Genomic DNA, 19286 nt, shown 5'->3' with positions numbered 1-19286 from the left:
ATTGGATTGCAATGCACTCTATTTCAACTTTAAATTAACCTTGACTGCAAGAATAGCACAATATGATCACCAGAAACACGTTGGTGGCGTTCTGCGAATTAAGCTAATTCGTCAATCGTGCATTAGTTATTCTTATACATATGACCTTCAAGTTATTTACGGATCGTGTCACCCCACCTTATCAGTTATATCATGTCACTACCATAAGCTTCACGCAAGATTAGTCACACTTAGATTTTTTTCTTCTTTACCAGATGCAAAATCGACGGTTTTGGCTTTCGGCGTCATGAGTTTCTAAACAGGGGCTGAGTCATGCCTGTTTTGCAAGATATCTGTTGCTAGTTCATAAACAAATTCAGTACAAGTTGACAAGGAAGACAAAATGAAATTTCTGGTGTTTTGCGGACTATTGTTGGTTTTGACGACTTTAGTTGATGCAAACGCAAAAAGTAAGTTATTTTTGTGTGTTTTACTAGTCTGCAAAAAAACCTAAATATGCAATATTAAGCTAAGTGGCTAAATAATTGTTTTGCAGTGTCTATAACAAATATCAATATGATTATGTGCAGGAATGGTGTTAAGAGCTGTTTTTGTTTTGTTTCGGAAAACTTGTGAAGAATGATGTGAAGTCAAAGTTGAGTTTGACTTAGAAATTCAAATCCGTTTATAAATAATTCCTTTAGTAAAACAGAAAATTTAATTGTGGTCAAAGTGGTCAGGTTGATCCTAAGTATATTTTGTACACAGAAAAATGTTACGTGAGTGGGAAGCCTTACAACGAGGGTGAAGAGTTTAAATACATGTCAGACCGCACTGGGTGTGAATACAACTGCACCTGCGTTATTCTGAATCAAAGGCCTCTCGGAAATTGTACTCACAAGTAAGATAGAACGATACAAAGTCAAAACAAAGACGTTATTACTAGTTATGCCCCAAAGTTTTGGCTGAACATGACCTTTGACGAGCTTTTCGAATGCATGACTTAAATGCCAAAGTTTCACAACCGACCATCCAAGAAATCATTTAATCACCAATCGGTGTATTGACCAAGGTCGAGCCACGTTGTGCTAGGTGTTTTGTTCAGCTTACGTATTATGGCCCAAGTTAGTTTGGTGCGTCATGAACAAGTTCACTTGCATTTACAACGTAAAGTTCAGTTCAAAATATCCAGAGATGCTGGCCGAATACTCGGTTTCGGCCCGAAATATTTTGGCGGGTTCGGTGCATCACTAATTACAACCAGCCTTTGTCATTAATCAATTTGTAACACTGGTTTCTTGCAGATGTCAAAGTTTCTCATACCCTCCGGGCTGCATGCCAGTTCATAACCTATGTGGATGTGCCACTAACTACACCTGTATTGACGGCGAAAAATGCCAGGACCCTATGGTATGGATATGTAAATGGAATAATTAACTATTCGTATTGGTATCTGTGGAATTCTAATGCCAGGTTTTGGCCACCCACAAAAATGAGGTTGGATGCCTTTTCCAATTTTCTGCGTAACTTTCACCACAGGAATGCTCCATTATTGAAAGAAATTAAAATTGAGGTGGCCAATTTTCCTTTTTGAATTCAAATGTATGTTTCTGTAGACTGGTGCATTGTACGCTGTTGGCGACAAGTGGAAAAACACGACTTGCACATGTTACTGCATTGGGAAACAGCGTGGTGCCTACAAATGCGAATGCAGTAAGTTACGTGATTTTAACAACAATTTAAATTGTTTCAATATAGTCGCTTACAATCCAATAATCCAACGGTACCCTTTACACTTTAAGATGATTTGGAATTTGCCCAAGCAAAATGACTTATTCGATTATAAACGATAATGTCAGAAACAACGTTAATGAACTTTTATTTCGTTACACAACAAACGCAATTTAAAACCATCCAACAACACCCGTCACACAAAGGTTTGACATTTCACGTTGGAATGTTTTGCTAAAGATAAATACGATTATTTTCCAGTAGTACCTAAAATCGCACGCATATGACATTTAAACGTAAACCAAAATGACATGATAAATAACAAAGCCACCATGAATTTCTTCTTTATCGGGAATTACAAAGGGTGTGTGCGTCTGGAACGTGCCACGAGGTGCGTGTTTGGCGATTTTTTGGCTGATTTATCGGGTGTGGTAACGAATCATATAATCTGTGTATTGGCAGAAAGACAACTCGCTCCGATCCAATTTGATCCCAACATCTGTGAGCCGGATAACAGCACCACATGCTATAGTTGTCCTTCAGGTAACTATAAGTGTAATATCATGTTGTTGTCTTTAGCTTAAATGCAACAAAATAACCTGGCACAGAAAATCGTTCACTCTCTGTAATAAAACCAAAAATCTGATCACTTACACAGCTGCAATTATTTACCTCGATTTATAAAAAATGTGGCAATTCACAAACTGCAAGATTAAGTATAACAAAACATTTACTAACTTATATATCCCCGTTATGATGATTGACTTGTAGTTCAATAGGGCGTGAAAAATATAAACAAGCCGAACACGTTTGGACTGTAAATCTCCTAATGCACATATTTGTGGGTTGTGACCCGAGCGAAGTATCTTGTCTCGCGGCGTTATGCTGATCTCTTTTGTGGTTACAAACAAACGTCATGACCAGTGCCTAGCTTTTACATTTAATCGCTTTAATTTCTAATATTTAAATTGTTAGCCTACTATGCAACCTTAAACTATGACTAGCTTATGTGATTTGATGTACTCTTTTAAAATTGTTAGTTTAGTTATACGTTTTCTTCATGATGTTCCCAAATTCGGAAAACACCTAATATATGTTGGCTTACAGCAAAAACTCCTTTGCGTGGAGATCCGAGTTGTGGAAGACGAAAAAAATGTGATAAGTGGCCTTACACCCACGTGCGCAAGGGAAGGGAAATCCCCATGACGTGCACTTGCTACGGACCAGAGGGATTTACGCAGTGCGTGTGGAGGAAACGCCATAAGAGGTAGGCAGGGCACAAAAATGCAACAGTGTAATTAATACTACACCCCAATACCTGTCCAACATCAAAGCTGAAGTTCATGCAAAGTATATTGAAGTTGCTAGTGCCGAACTAACCACCGTTGTCTTAGTCGTTTTATGTAAACATATGTGTCAAAAATACTGCAAAACTGAAAAAAACAAAAGCCTAGCCCTAGATCTAGATCTATTACTTGATAAGCGAGATGCATACAGTACGCACTGTTTTGATCTTTGGTATATGAGCAGCTGGTGACATTAACCAGATAACATTAACAACTCTGTTTTCGCAGAAGAGCCTCGCAAGTATTTCTGGGTGAACAAACGATTCAAGTCACCTCCGCAACATCGTTTAAACACCGCGACAACACCATTTTATCTTTTGAAAAACATTTTTCGATTTAACTTGTGCTCAGGAAAACACCCTTTTCCCACAAATTGCTTAAGTATTGATTGCAAGTCACACAATGTAATTTATTGTAACTGAAGCAAAATTAATTATTTTATTGCGAAGTTTGCGGCCAATTTTTGGTACCTAACAACCATGTGGATCGTGATTTGGCTACATTAAAGCAATTCTCAAATGTCTTGCTTTTTAGAATACAGTTTATTTTGTCAGTTTTTCTGCGTACGTCATGAAATAAGGTCGATGTTAAATAAAAAAATAAAATAAAAGAAGTTCTCTTTGCAGGAGTTGTAAGCGGGCCCAAAATTAGAGCCTAAGTACAAGCTTTGGGCAACCCCGTTTGAGAAGCCTGTTTGATTCCGAAACTTTGTTGACAGGGCCATATTTGAAAGCCTAAAACGTAAGGCTGTACGACATACAATAAAGAAGACAAAAACAATGGACAATTATAGACAATGGCTTAAACAAGACGTTTCAGGGCATTCTATTTAGTCCAGCAACTAGCTAACTGGATACATAATTTAAAAAAATACGGACACGGAATCTGAAGTCGGGTCGGAATTAAGCCAGTTTGTTAAAAACAGCCTAAGCAGAACCCGACCGAAAACCGGCCCGACAACTCTGAAACAAACGAAGACCAAAACACAATAGCAAAATCTCTGATTAAGCAATCCTTTATGTTAGTGACAAGCAAAATGTATTCAGAAAAGGCAAGCTTCATCTACGAAGCCAAAACTAATCACACAAAATCACACTCCCAAATCCTTGGCAACACAAAACTAAACACTGATGCATTTACTGTATTCACTCTTTTTCCCTCCCCAGCAGCTTGGTGTATTTGTAACGTTGCACAAGGCGTCGCATCACCTCTATCGAGCGCTTGTTGCGCAATCCGCAAGGATCAAGAAAAGCCTGACCCTTTTCTTCGCACAATCTTTTTCGTCGTATGCCGCAAAACAAACTTAGGACACGTGACACATGTAGGTGCAAGTGTGGAATCAAGTTCATGGGCGGCGGTCGGCCGAACTCTCGCCTGATAAAGCGGATCCACATCGCCGTGCGGTGAAATTTCCATTCATTTTCGCTGTTGCTGCTGATTTCCTCGTAACTTTTGGCCATCATTGCAATCAGCATGTTGAGTAGCACTACAATCGCGACCACGTGATATACAGCAATTAGTGATCGTCCGACAGCCTCAATCACTCGGTGTTTTCCCGAAAGTTTAAGCATGTCAACGTCAATTATACCAAAGATTGCGTAGAACAGTGTAGAAAGTGAATTACCGATGTTTGTGAACAGGGCTGGTGCTTTTATGCAATCCTCGCTAACACTGGTGGAGTTTGCCGTCACACAAACAAACTTTTTTCCGGGACCAGTGCCATAAAACCAATACAGCTGGTTGAGACCAAGAGCGAACGACACAATAACGAGGATAAAGATGCAGAAAAAGTGGAGAGTATCGTTGGCCATTCTAGAGAGCGACACTTGTAATGGACCCAGTAACTTTGCCGCTCGAACTAGGCTTAAGATTCGAAGAAAAGCAAAGACGTATGCCCACGAAAGCACAGCTTCGGAAATTAAACGGGGTTCGTATTCATCCCACTGGTCTCTATGAATGTGTTTGGTTAATGAATTGCTGCGAATGTAGTCATAAGCCCTGTTAAAAAATAGTCATTATGCATGTTTGCTGGAAAGTATTCTGTTTCTTGTCAAGTTTTGCATTGAAACTCAGGCTATTTGGGTCTTAAAATTTTCAAGCCATGAATACAATCCGAATGAGTTAAAATATGAACATTACAAAACCTACAAAGTCAATATTTTCTTAGTTTTAGCTCAAACACAGGCAAGACATTTTATAAATGCATGTTTATTTACATGTATACCTCAATGCAATCGTAAGACTGAACAAGGAGAGTTGAAGAACGTCGTTGTAATTCCACCAGTCACAAACATAAGTCTTAAAACCTCGGTTAATGCATTCTTGCAGCTCGTTACGCCATTTTCCAAGCACCCAGAGAAAGAGCAGCCATTCCCATACAGCTGGGGGTGCTCCTGTTTTTATTTCAACGTACGTAGCAACAGTCAATTTTTAAAGTAATTTTAAAACCGACTAAAACATTCAGTAATGCAGCGAAAAATTTACAATTTACCTAGAAGGGAATGGTTTTTTATAACTACCTTTCAAACGCTTCTAGATATTTCAAAATGTTTGGGACGGTTGTGAAGTGTCTGCTAATGGGGCCACGTGATATTTTAAGCAATATATACAACCAGAATTGTAAACGGGCCTGAAATTGGAGCCTGATCCGGGCCTGAACCAAAAGTACAAGCCCGAAATCCGACTCGAACCCGAATCGTTTTTGAGAAGCCCGTTTAGGGGCAAAAGTTTGATTGACACGGCCCCAACTCGAACCCGGCCTGAAAAGCCCGGCTCGACTTCAATGTATATACAAACACACATACCCAGGTAGTCGGATTCAAGACTTTTTGTGAGCACGTTTGCAATGAGTATCGAGATAAAAATCAGATCACACATCACGTGACATTGGAAAGAAATGATCGGGAACGAAAGCAAACCTGGAAAATAACCACACATTTTTTTATGGAAGAAAAACTTAGATTACACCATGTTTTCTTACTTCCCAATCTGCTGCCAGGCGAAATGATGGCGAAGATTGAAAGTATGGGAAACATCAATCCGGTTAGCGCCCCCAAAATGATTCGCTTTATCCCGTTTATGCGACGAAGAAAATACGTGTTCCGATATCTCAGATAAGTCAAAGTAAGCTGGAAAAACAGGCCACTTTACTCGAAGCGACTTCGGTAAATATGTATTATTGGTTGATTTAAAACGAAAATTAAAAAATTCTTTGTGTTAAAAATTCATCAATGAACAATATACGACATGCAATTTTGATTTTCACAAATTAAATAATAGTTTGATATGTTATGACATAGACAGGATAAGGACTGAAAGGCCTTTTTCACTTGTTTGGCAGTATTTTGGTATTACAAAAGTCAGAACTGAAGGTGGCAGTGTGTGGTTTCCGTCGATTGTTAACATTTCCATGTATGATTACCTGTGAGTTGTAGTGGGTAACAAACTTGACAAGACGTTTTTCACTTGCTGTGTCAAGCAGCTCCAGCATACTTCCAATATCACTTCGGGCCCTAAGTTCTTTACCCCGAGATATCATAGCATGCTTGGTGTGGTTGAACCGATCGTAATCAAATTTAAACAAGTTTGCCAATTCCACAGACGATCGAACCTATGGAAGTAACGTCTAGTTTGAAATGAATTCAACCCACTGTGTACAACGGTTGATTTTTTATTTTTTGATTATGAACGTGTTACGCCAGAGCAACGCACAAAGCGGGGGTTGACGCACTAAGAATGAGAAAACAGCGCCATGTACCGGATATAGGTTTTTCGCAAACAGAAGGTCCCAAAAAATTCTAGTAAAAGTCGAATTTATTTTATCTAGTTCAGGGGTGTCCAACTCGAACACACCGCCGTGCCAAATTTAGTTTTAAAATAAACTTGCGTGCCAACATTTGGTACTTTTTCCAAACCATGTCTTAAACGTGTTAACGGTACGGGCTCAATTTACGATAATCTAAAAACCTTTTAACATGTTTACGCGACACAAGATACAAATAGTTTTCCACATGGCTTAAGTTTTGTTAAAAAACGAACAATTTAATTAGTGGATTGTTTAACTTTATACTACATAATCTTTACTGAAGTTAGAATAAAGGCCTAGATTCTAGGCCCTAGATTAGAAGAATCAATAGAAACAAATTTCATTGCGTGACAAATCCTAATGTTTACCATTTGAATTTGCAAAAGCTTGTGTGCCATTTTTAAATGCTCTAGTTATATGGTTTAAAGGATTCGTTAAAATTGTGTAAATATTATTTTAAACCCTCATATTAACCTGGTCAAGCAAAGCACACATGTAACTTTCAACGCTATTCTCCATTTGCTCATAAACTTCACTGTATTCTTGCTCCAACTCTGAGTATGCGCGAATCTCGTCAATTCGACTAATGCAATATTTCATCGGGTCTTCGTGGGACGTCTACAAAAATTAAGTATTTTTATGTTTGCTTTCCATTAAACATGAGGGTATAAAGAACATGAGTATCAGGGGTGCCCGGCCTTTTTTGACTCAAGATCGACTTTTGATGCAGTCCAACTATCGGAATCTACAGTTCCAATGCAAATTAGTAATATAATACTAGACTATGTGTTTATTACTAAAGGATAACTTGCATTTTTTCCAGCCCTGTTTTACGTTTTTATCGTGTTTTGGGTATGAATTTTTACAGTGGATTGAGCGCCATTTGTAAACTTAATCCAATAACAATCTTTAAAATAGAAAATTATGAAAAAAATAGGTCGAAATTAATTTTGATTCATACAGCCAAAACAGCAAATTATTTAAAAAAAAAGCAACCAGCACAAAGTAATAATTACGACTGCAACTCTTACTTTTGTGACGTAACAAAGCGGCTGCTGAGTATTTGTGGTGTTAACATATCAGCGATTAATATCCTAATCCAGTGGTTCTCAACTTCGGCCCATCGGCCCAGCAAAAATAATATCGTGGACCACTTCTTTTTGGAGCAAGATTGAAGCATGCATACGAAACAGCCATTTATGTTTAAAACATAATTCTTTGAAAACGTTTTTCAAGACACAATTATTAACAGCTAACATTTTGATACATTTTCAATGTGTAATATGCAATCATCTCTAGTATCAACAAATTTAGTGGACGTCCTGTGGACCACCCAAAAAGTCATCATGGACCACTAGTGGTCCATGGACCACCGGTTGAGAACCACTGTCCTAATCTAATGGGTTGGACATCCCTGATATGGAACAATATAACCGCAGGCAGCAATAGATTTAAGTTTCACCAGTGTATTTTAGACACAGCTACACAGGATGTTGCGTTACCTCAGTCCATAAAGTTATATAAGCGGGACTGCATTTTGCTCGACACAACATTCGACGTTTGTTAGCAGTCTCCCAGCACATCTGCATTGCTTCAACCCACTCGTCACGTTGCTTGGATAACAAACGAATAAAAACAAACACTTTTTAGTAGTTTCCGTGGAGTGTTTTTTGTAAAACAGCATGCAACTTTTTTAAGTTGTTTGCCGGAAATAGTTGAATTGAGTAACATAAAATAAACAACGTCATTTGCTGTATCTGTTGACAGGAAAATGTGCAAATGCTGCGTAATAAAGTCCAACGTTTGGAGAAACTATACCACAGAAATGGTTTTAGACATAAGAAAATTATATTAAACAAATGATATACATATATATATAGAGCGGGAAGTTTTTGTTTAGTAAACAGCAATCGAAACTTACATGCATCACTCAATTCAAAATATTCTAGTTTGTCAATTAATAAAAGACTTGGGCTGATAAAAGAAAACCGTCTTACAAAAAGCATCAATTGGGAAACCAGGAGTACAATTTGTTTTTAATTATTTTTGTAATTTTTGTACGAACCTCCAAATCGTGTTTGTATTTGTGCAGCAATTTCAGCATGTCGTAGTTGTTGCAGTGCGCTGCATATATCATGGGCGTAATCCCTACTGGAAAGTAGTTATTTTCTCCAAAAATGTCAGTTTTACGACAATTGTCGTAACGTAAAATCGCTTCAGCACCTTCATGAAAGTTTTTCTGTATCGCGTGAAAAAGGCAATCTCCAATGCAAATCTGCAAATTGAATATTTGTGTAAAATTTAATCATAATAACGACAACATATCTTACTTTGTATTTTAATAAGAGTTTACACATGTCAACATCACGGTTGTCAATAGCAACGCGCAAGGCCGACTTCTCGTGCTCGTCTGTGTAATTAAGAATCTCCAAGATTCTCTGACCGAGATGAACAGAAGGGTCGATTTTGCTGACTAGAAAGAAAGCTTCGAGTTCTCGCAAATTTCCAGATTTGACCAAATCCATAAAGTATGTGTTGACAGTCTGGGGACTGATAAGAGCAAAATTGCTAGTTATTTATTTAAGCAACGAAGTGGTATCTTACATAGATAAAAACTAAGAATAATGAAATAGTCAAGCTCAATTAGGCTTAAACATGAAAACGAAAAATTTTTTTGGCGATTAAGTGTGATTAGAATTGCTTACGGGACAAGCGCAGCTAATGACTGCCGGACTTTCCATCCATCTTCAATCTGATCTATTCTGATTTGACCATTGCACATTTTTTTCTCCTTCCAGTTGGTGGCATGCCTTGCAGCAAACCGCGCTAAATTATGTTATATTATGAAGCGAGTAAAGGTCTTATAGAGAGGCAACAAATGCAAGTAAAAAGAGTGTTGTGTATACGGCTTTTTTAATTGTACGGATACGAAAGCAATTCAATTGAAAATAATGTAATAAACTTTTTTACATATACCTACATCCTATATATAATAAGTTTGCGCTCCCTAAAACATATATGATGTCATCTTTAGCTCCAGGTATAATGACATATGTTTTGATGGAGTGAAACCATGCTATAGCTAACTATATCATTTTAACCAACTTGAGTTTGAATGATAATTATTTTATTGTTAAATTTACCGTTTACTGATGGCTGATAGTCGAGATTAAACGTAACGACTTTGGCAGAACAGGGGGGGTTGGTCTCGTCAACAACCTTCCTCAAAACAGCTTTACTTTCCAGATCCCCAGTACCACCTAAATGACCGCATTCCATTCCTCCGAAATCCATTAAACTCAAAGTTGTGTATACAGCCGTATTGCATCTGCTTAAACTATTTCTATAATTATCAAATGGTTCTATGTAGGCCGCGTTAAATGCAGACTACAACCAGACATTTGAGATATTGTACTGTTTATGTAGACGATAAGATATACCTCTGTATATTGTTTTAAACTCGGCGTCATTCATGTATGTTTATAAAGAGGAACTGTGTAGGTACCTTCTGTGTTTGTTGTTAGCACTCCACACTAGTACACACGTAATTCAATTGCAGTACAATCAGTTTACAACGATTCCAAGCTTATTTTGTAACGACAGCCGATTATAAATCGATATTTTTCGGTAATTTTGACTTACTTTCCTAAATTATGCACAAGGTACACAATATTAACAAAATGTATTTTCTTTCTAGCCTACAGGCTACATCGCCATATGTGGGAATGATTAGCTGATTCGGTACAAGCCTTATATCGGCCTGTCGTATTATGCTTTATACATAACTAACATGTCAATCCAAATAGCTATTTGTAGCTATTACCGCTAGTGGTCATCGAAGGGTAGGGAAGTAGATACGTAGTGGAATGATCCACCATTTAGGTTGGTATAGCAAAAAAGGTGGATTTTCGCACCATTTTATATTCTAATTTACACTTGTAACAAAGCTTTGGAGTAGGCCTAAATGCCCACCACCGTTTCGCATCACGATGGGAATATGTGCAATTGGGTGCATACCGTAATGCATTTTTAACAACGCAATTGTACGGTTGATAATCACAAACAGATAGGGAAAGCGATGGCTTGTTCAACTTGTTTTTATTGGCGAACTCTGTTAATGCCTGTTTTTTTTATTATGCGCAACCGAAAAGACTATGTTTAACGGCAGGTCAGCAGTAGTTGTGGCGACTAATACTGTACCTTGAGTGCAACGGCACAAATATAATTTTGAAACATTGACATTTATCACTAATCAAAATACATGTTAATTTGCTGGTAAATTGCAATGGACTATATGGGATTCGGTCTTCTATGCGAAATAGACAGGCATCCACAATCAAAAGGTTACAATTTCTGGTAAAGCAGGGGTCTCCATCTCAACGGTTGTCTCGGGCCGATTTTCAAATTTTCTAGAGGCCGCGGGCCACATGCAGTTTTACATGCCAAAATGTTCTTAAAGACCTTTATACTGCACGCTACCAATCATAAAAAAATATGTGGTTACATTACAGTGGAATTAACCAGGGAGTCGAACCGGAACTGAACCCGAAACCCCAGCGAACCGGTTTGAGCGGTTTATTTCATTTTACCCGAACCGAAACCTAACCGCAAATTACGATTTCCTAAAAACCCGAACCGGAGTTGAACCCTATATTTTGTATGGCGTTGGACCCGAACCAGTAAAAAATGCAGCCTGTTTTTGAAACAGCGCACTGAAGATAAAGATACGCAAGATAACAGCTATAGGGCGTGTCAAAAATGACAATTTTGAAAGTGTCTGCAATACACACTTAAAATTATTTCGGAGTTCAATAACGCCATGCAGATGATGGACAAAACTTGGTCATATGGGTTCAGGTTCGGTTCGCGTTTCACTTGGATTGTTTTTAAGGGTTCGGGTTCGGTTCGGGTTTTGAAAACTGTATGATTTCGGGTTCGGGTTTTATTCCGGTTCGGGCAAATTATTCGGTCCGAACTGGTTTCGAAACCGGCTTAAATTTTTAATTGTTTTAATTTAATTCAACCCATCTGCCTGGCCTTATCAAAATCCAAAACTTTAGTAGGCTGTTTTGAAAAAAACACCAAATATAAAACAGACTTTATTTTTCACTGGTTCGGTTCCGGTTCGGGTCCAACGCCAAACAAAATATACGGTTCAACTCCGGTTCGGGTTTTTAGAAAATCGTAATTAGCGGTTCGGGTTTAATGAAATTAACCGCTCAAACCGGTTCGCGGGTTCGGGTTCGGTTCCGGTTCGACTCCCTGCTTTCTAGAGCTCATGACTTTACAATCTTACTTGCGTGTTAATCAGTGCTTTTTCATTTCATAAAAATTATGGAGGAAAGTAATTGTTTGTGCATAATTCCATTTTTAGTTTTGTCTATGATGTCACAACCTGCTCTTAGATGACAATATTTAGGTAAAATAAATCCTAAAGCTGTAGTGGTAAAAGTTTAATTCACTTTTAGCAGCTTAAGCTGTTCAATTGGTTTTAGCATTGAATTCATCGTGGACCGCGGAAAATTACGAAACGCCTGTTATGTAAATAAAATGGTTTGGATTAGTGATGTACCGAATCGGCTAAATTTCGATTCGGCCGAAACCGAATATTCGGTGGTTTTGCCGAATAAATTCGGCCGAAACAACCGAATTATTTATGACGTCACGCGAAGTCGTACGCTACGCGTTTGACATAAAAAAATGTTTATCTACCAGGCAACTAGTGCAGAATAGTTGTGTTTCGTCCTCATTTTCGTTCTGTGGGGTTTAAATTGCCTCAAGCGTGATTGGCAACCTGCCAATGAATTGCTAATTTCTTGACCGCAGTGTGAAAAACGATAATGTGTTGAAAAAGATAAACAGAGACGCGATTTTCGTTATGTTTGGGCTTTTGAAAGATTGCGTGGTACCTTAATAAGCAGAAAAGACACGTTTAACGCTTTAAACTTTGTGTTCGTAAAAGATTCGGTTTCGGCCGAATCGCAACAAATTATTCGGCCGAAACCGAATCTTTGAAAAAATGACCGATTCGGCCGAATAAATTCGGCAAACCGAATATTCGGTACATCTCTAGTTTGGATACCACTGGCCTATATAGACAACTGAAAAAGTCAATGCGGGCCAACATAAGTGTCAACAAAATGTTGGTTGGCCCTACATAAACTTAAACGTTTCTTATCCCTAAGCTAAACAACAATAGAGAACACACAAAAAAACGGTTTTAAACTTATCGCTTTGATGATCAGAATAAGATTGCATTATTTCATCACACTAATAATAATTAATGTATCACAAAGGAACAAAATTTGGTATTTTTAACTTAGTGATACATAATTTTGAATTGTGAAATACTTGAATGGTGAATAAAACAAACACATCTTTTAAATTTTACAATACAATAACTTATTTTTTCATTTGCTAATAACGTCGCGGGCCAGGGAAAATTGCCTGTCGGGCCACATGTGGCCCGCGGGCCGCGTGTTGGAGACCCCTGTGGTAAAGCTTTTTTTAAACATCTAGCAGAATTTAATTTGCGCGTAAAGGGCTCTGCACACCAGACGCGGTTGACGGTGGCGGCTAGCGATGTCAGCGCCGGCGGTTGTTGGCGGATTTTGCGCGTAACGTTTGACGCGACGTTGGCCCTTCACACCGGCAGTGCGGTTGCCGTCGACGACTTTTTTTGCTAAGAAAACTGGGTCAATGTGCTTGACATATTGAGTGTTTCTACGTCTTAAGAAAGTTGCTACAAAATTCCGTTTAGTTTGTTTTGTGACAAAATATAATGTTGATCATCATTCCACGGTAAAATGTTTCCAAAAACAATTACAACAGCAACATTGGATTAAGTTTACTTCTGTCCAGTGGCGGCTCGTGCCTGAAATTTGTGGGGGTGCTGCCCCCCCTCTACTGAATATATATGAGTTGGCAATATATTGAAAAGCTACATTTCTAGTTTTCTAGCCATTTGTTTTGTGCAGAAAAACAAGTAATACAAATCTTAATTAGCAACTCCATTGTGACGTAATTTTTGTTACGCAATAATGTACACGAGTGTAAACAGCAGACGGCATCATTTGTGTATTTTGTTTACTTGCACAGCGACGGGCCAAACACAATAACGTTCAGTAATAATGTGAAAAACAAAAGCACACGTGGCACAGCTTCGAAACGAAGCGGTTGTAAATACGGTAAAACACAACAGGAATATAGAAAAAAAAGTAATAGAAAAAATAGATATAAATGAGTCGAAAAAGGTCGAAGTATTTCAGTTCGACAACAAAAATTGTCAGGTTTCATTTAAGTAAATTTAGCCACAGTCAGCGTTTTCAACATATTCTATGACACTTCACAGATTATTGTGACAAAAAAAAACTAGCCATACAGCTTTTTATTGGTATCATAACTAACAAATTTAGCAACCACATTACATTGGTTTCAGAACTTGTTCATTTAAACATCTTTCTTGAATTTTTGTGTACAGACTATTAATTGTATTTTAGTTTCTTAACTGCTATAATTGCTGCTTGCTGGCAAATAGCTTATAATTTCTTTTTTAAGTGCAAAACGCCTTCAAGCTTTAAAATTTACAACACTCTCACTTAAATTTAAACCATATTATTAAATCTTGTGCTTCCTTTTTCCAACCAAAATGAATCATGAAGTTATAGTTTGGGCATGATAATTGATAGCTTCTTCCTTAATCCCAAATGATAACTAAGAAACTGTTTTTCTATTTAGTACTAGCACTGCAAGTGCAAGTCTTTTGGAAATATTGGTGTTCCCCAGAAAAATTGGCATCTTTTTCAGTGTTAAAAAGAACTGTTTTGCCTTTGAAGGAATTATGAAAACAGCAAAAAGGATTTTTCATCCTAGTAATTTAACTTGTCAAAACATCATCTCTAGATTAATTATTTTCAAAGTAATCATGAACATCAGATCTACAGAAACATTTTCATTTGAGTAACTAGCTTTTCTTTGTCAACAATAGGACGTGCTTGGTGTCACTACTATCTTGTCTGTAGAATGTTCATTCTTAAGAAACACTTCCTGTGAAGCAATTTAGCAGCTACTGTTTAGATTAGACAAACAGTACATGTCCATTATATCAATACACATGATTGCACTTGGTTGCAAATACTGTCCACATGGTGTGTTAAGAAATCCACACTTTAAATTGTCTTCACTCTTTTTTTGTCTTCATTTCAAAATTCCTGTTGCTTGCAGTTGTTTGTTCTGCATTTGATATTGCCTGAATTTCAGTGAGGCATTTAACTTCACAGTCACAAATTTAATTTTTTTTGGTAGCATTAGGAACTAAAACTGAGTATTTCTTGTTGTTGCTTATTCCTACATGACATTTGAGTAGCAGATTTTTTGTCCCATACTTTCATAAATCTTTTTAATTCAGTTATTTATTATAAAGGTTAATTGTGACTTTAAAAGGTGTTAGATGACCTTTTTTCTTTTTCAAGGTGTGAGATACACTTATTCAATTCAATGATAACTGTAAAAACTGAAACCCACTTACAGTCATCTTAAAAAGTCACGACTAACAGTCAAACAATAAATTTAATGATAGCAAAATAATTATTTAACTGCACTCACTGTCGAACTTAAAAACACAGTACACGGGTTTGGCTTTGGAGCTCACTGACGCGAAGCAGACAACACAACTAGCGCTACGTCACGGGAGGGGCTGCGCGAGCCACAGCCCCCTCTCGCCTATTTCGCCCGGCATGTAGCTTTTTCAAGTGCGCATGCGCACAACTGAAAACGTCATGAAACGTCACGAAACTGGAGCTGCAGCTCCGCCATAGATAACTTATTATTATTATTATTATTTTTTTTTTAATTTTTAAATAATACAAAATTTTTATTAATTTTATTTTAATAAAATGCCGATTAATGCCATAAAAGTTATTCTTAGTATACACTGATCAAACATAAAAACTATATGTAAAGATTGTTTGGTATAACAACTTGGAATAGGAATGTCAAGTAAAAATACTGGGGGTGCTGCAGCTCCGCAGCCCCCTCGCACGAGCCGCCCCTGCTTCTGTCATTGCTGTTGAAACACACTTTCCTGTTTTACAGACACTTTATGTTTCAAAGTTGGTAATATAATAGCAATAACATAAATGAACACATTTTAGAAAACACAAGATTGCAGAAACGCAAAGAAAACAATCATATAACAACATACAAAAAAGCTTAAATGTAAAAAGATGCATTTACATTAAATTTGCACATTGTTGCACAATTACAATGATGCTAAATGTTGTCAAATGCGAGAAAAAAACTTGTATTCTTTGGCTTGTGGCATACTTTTCTGAAGTTTGTAACTTCATCAATTTGTAACTTCATCAAATGTCACAAATTCATATCTTGAACTCTATGGAAATATATATGGAACAGTTGATCGGCAGAAACTACATTTTTATTCAAGTATACCAACCTGGAAATTCATATATAACATTTTCTTTTCTTGCCATGAAGTTTATTGAACAGGTGCACTGGAGTTGCTGAATCAGTCATAGACATGTAGATTAGTAAAAGTTCCTACACTTTTGCAACAAATCATAGTTGTTAAAGGAGCAATACATTTAGAACTTATACCAAAACTCACCTACGCATAGGCTCATATGAATAGTGATTCCATCCTGGTAAGATTTCAACAGCAGCACCTCTCTTGTACTTTTCTATGTTTGTTTAACCATACATTACATTCTATTTGAATAAGGTTGATGTCAGCTTAGGAATCTTAAAGCCATAAGCTCTATATCAGTGGTTCTTAACCTTTTTGGTGTGGTTTCCCACTAAAGTCAACCACCAACTTCGAATTTCCCACTCTGTTATTTTTATACTGATGTTTTGTGCCCTACGTTAACGTAAAAAAAATTTCTTTTAATGAAATAATTTCGTGAAACGATTTGGTCTGGAACTCCAAAGGTATACTACCATATTATTTAGTTTAAATAGTGCTTCTGTGAGAGATTAAAGTTTTTGGAATATTGAAGAGTCTCCTCTACTTGCAATAGGCATTTATTGCATCACAATGAACAAAGGAAAGGCTTTTATTCGCGCACAATAGCAAAGTCATTGATACTTTAGTCTTGTCTGTGATGTAACAAACGGCCTTTGGATTTATATGTGTCTTGTAAGCCTTGCTGAAATTAATCTTACATGTTTTTGCTGAAAAATATTATTAAAGTAACTTTCAACGATTAATTCAAAGCCGGGTTCGACCCGCGGGCCCGAGTTTGGTTACCTGACTTAGATAATTTCCCACCGAAAACATTAAATTTCCCACTGGTGGGAAATTTCCCAGCGGTTAAGAACCAGTGGAGTACACATGGAACAACAAACCCAACTTCAAATTACCCACTTGAAATCCTCAAATTCCCCACTAGTGGGTAATTACCCACCGGTTAAGAACCACTGCTCTATATTGTTAAACAAATTTGTACACTGAATATTTTAATTTGTAAAATCAAAAATGGGAGGTGCCACACAAGCTGCAAAGTTGGACAAGATGTTACAAGCATTAGAGGAAATTAAGAAGCGGCAGGATAAGTTTGAAACACAAATGGAGCAGGTAGAATCTAATCCTGTTTCCACTTCTTTAAAAGGTGTTCCAACAGAAGACCTACAAAAGGAGGTAAAGGCGATGAGAAGTACCCTATCTGCCCTAGAAGAGGAGATGCGAAGCTTCTCAAGAAGGATTACTGACTGCGAGCAAACCATCGATGACCTCGAGCAGTACGGAAGAAGGAACTGCCTCATCCTCCATGGAGCAAAAGAAATTCCAAAGGGGAGTTATGCTAATCTAATTCACTTCATCCTAAAAATATTTAACTCTAAACTAAGATTAAACTTCCCAGTCACTGCCATGGATATTGACATTGCTCATGTCCTGCCGGCAAAAAAGGGTACTCCCTTGATTATCAAATTTGTTAGAAGATCTGTAAGGAACTCAATATTTTTTAGCAAAAGACATCTAGCTGGAACTGGCCTAACGGTTACGGAATCACTAACAAAAAGAAGACTACATCTGCTGCGAAAGGTTCAGGAGAAAGTGGGAATGAGGTCAACCTGGACCAGCAATGGAACCATCTTCATTATCATAAATGATAAAAAAAAGGTGATGCGTAGCCTAGAAGATCTGCAGTCCATTGCCTAGAAAGTGTTTACTTACCCTATGTATTTTTATGTACATTTATTACCCTATGTACATTCTTAATTTGTGGTATTTAGCACAAAGTGTGCTAGCTCCCTCCCTCCCTGTTGTAATAGTGTACTGGTTACCTATCTAAAATAATTGAGCACTGGCTTTTCATAATGTTGACTAAATGAGTACATAGAGAGCAACAAAAGGATGCTCAAACTAATGAATATTATTCTGCCAGCGACAAACCATATGATGCAAACATGCAACTGCCTTATACCTCCATATCACAGCCCGAGTTGTTGAATCTATTTAACTCACCTACACCAGACACCAATGCTATTAATGATCTATTTACTGACCAGAATAATGATACCCTCCTTGACCAAAGTGACAATACCTTAAACCAGGGGTGGGCAACATACGGCCCGCGGGCCGGATCCGGCCCGCGACGGGATTTTGAGCGGCCCGCAGGCAGTTTCTGGTCTTACATGATAATGTGGCCCGCGGCCACAGTCTGCCGCATTCCCCCACTACTTGCTTACTACGTCAAATTATAGTTGTAACTTGTAACGGACAGTAACGCTCCCCAATAGCAAAAAAAAACTTTCCCGCCGTTGTTACCATTGCACGATACATCCATTGTTACGACATAACTGCCAACCTTGTGTGTGGCCTGCTTTCACGGTTTCCTTTGTTTCCACACGTGTAGCCTAGTTAGTGTTTCAGCGGTATCTAAGTCTGTGGTGTATGCATTAAATTTGCTGTGGTGAATAATTTTATGTTATAGTTAGATTGTTTGGACTGTATTGTAATTGTGACATTCTTGATCGTATTTGGTTTAGGTGGTCAAAAATCCGTCTTAAATCACTGGATAAATACGCGATTAATGTATCGATTCAGGAATCCGGCCCGCCAAGTACTTCATTTTCCCATATCAGGCCCGCCGACTGGAGAAGTTGCCCGCCCCTGCCTTAAACACTGATGATGATTTTTCATCCTGCAATTATGTTCTGTCCACTCAAATTGCAACAAATGCTCCTTCCAAAAATAGTTTCTCAGCTATGTGTGTCAATATAAGATCATTGGCAAACCCTAGAAATTTTTCAAAGCTTGAATCCCTTATTGCAAATATGAATATTAAACCCACAGTTATTTGTGTTAATGAAACCTGGATAAAACAAAATAACCCTGGTATTCATTGCTACCTCCCCGGATACAACTTTATTTCCAATAGTCGTGTTATCACAACAGGAGGAGG

The 19286-nt window shown here is 37.7% G+C and overlaps 2 protein-coding genes and 1 long non-coding RNA gene across 4 annotated transcripts; 1 reads left to right on the top strand and 2 right to left on the bottom strand.

Moving 5' to 3' along the window:
- The first annotated feature begins 262 nt into the window (after nucleotides 1-262).
- Nucleotides 263-3603, top strand: LOC145214246 (uncharacterized). The gene is made up of 7 exons (XM_080082743.1): nucleotides 263-449; nucleotides 748-880; nucleotides 1284-1389; nucleotides 1596-1692; nucleotides 2173-2253; nucleotides 2818-2977; nucleotides 3285-3603. The coding sequence occupies exons 1-7, from the start codon at nucleotides 383-385 to the stop codon at nucleotides 3394-3396; spliced, it is 756 nt and encodes a 251-aa protein (XP_079938869.1). The 5' UTR covers nucleotides 263-382; the 3' UTR covers nucleotides 3397-3603.
- Nucleotides 3604-4201: 598 nt separating this feature from the next.
- LOC145213042 (short transient receptor potential channel 4-like) lies at nucleotides 4202-10155 on the bottom strand. The gene is made up of 11 exons (XM_080081285.1): nucleotides 10005-10155; nucleotides 9567-9687; nucleotides 9192-9411; nucleotides 8927-9136; nucleotides 8364-8474; nucleotides 7336-7479; nucleotides 6478-6666; nucleotides 6037-6184; nucleotides 5861-5974; nucleotides 5281-5449; nucleotides 4202-5054 (listed from the first exon to the last, which is right to left on the bottom strand). The coding sequence occupies exons 1-11, from the start codon at nucleotides 10153-10155 to the stop codon at nucleotides 4202-4204; spliced, it is 2430 nt and encodes an 809-aa protein (XP_079937411.1).
- A 5763-nt stretch (nucleotides 10156-15918) lies between these two features.
- LOC145214248 (uncharacterized) lies at nucleotides 15919-16556 on the bottom strand. 2 transcript variants are annotated; one of them, XR_013857000.1, is made up of 3 exons: nucleotides 16487-16556; nucleotides 16316-16424; nucleotides 15919-16252 (listed from the first exon to the last, which is right to left on the bottom strand). It is a non-coding gene; the product is annotated as an uncharacterized LOC145214248 (long non-coding RNA). The 2 variants fall into 2 exon arrangements; XR_013857001.1 differs by having other exon boundaries at nucleotides 16491-16556.
- Nucleotides 16557-19286: the final 2730 nt, after the last annotated feature.

The sequence above is a fragment of the Phallusia mammillata genome, chromosome 2, assembly GCF_965637545.1.
Source record: "Phallusia mammillata chromosome 2, kaPhaMamm4.hap1.1, whole genome shotgun sequence".
Classification (NCBI taxonomy): domain Eukaryota; kingdom Metazoa; phylum Chordata; class Ascidiacea; order Phlebobranchia; family Ascidiidae; genus Phallusia; species Phallusia mammillata.
This window is presented reverse-complemented; position numbering and strand designations above follow the sequence as displayed.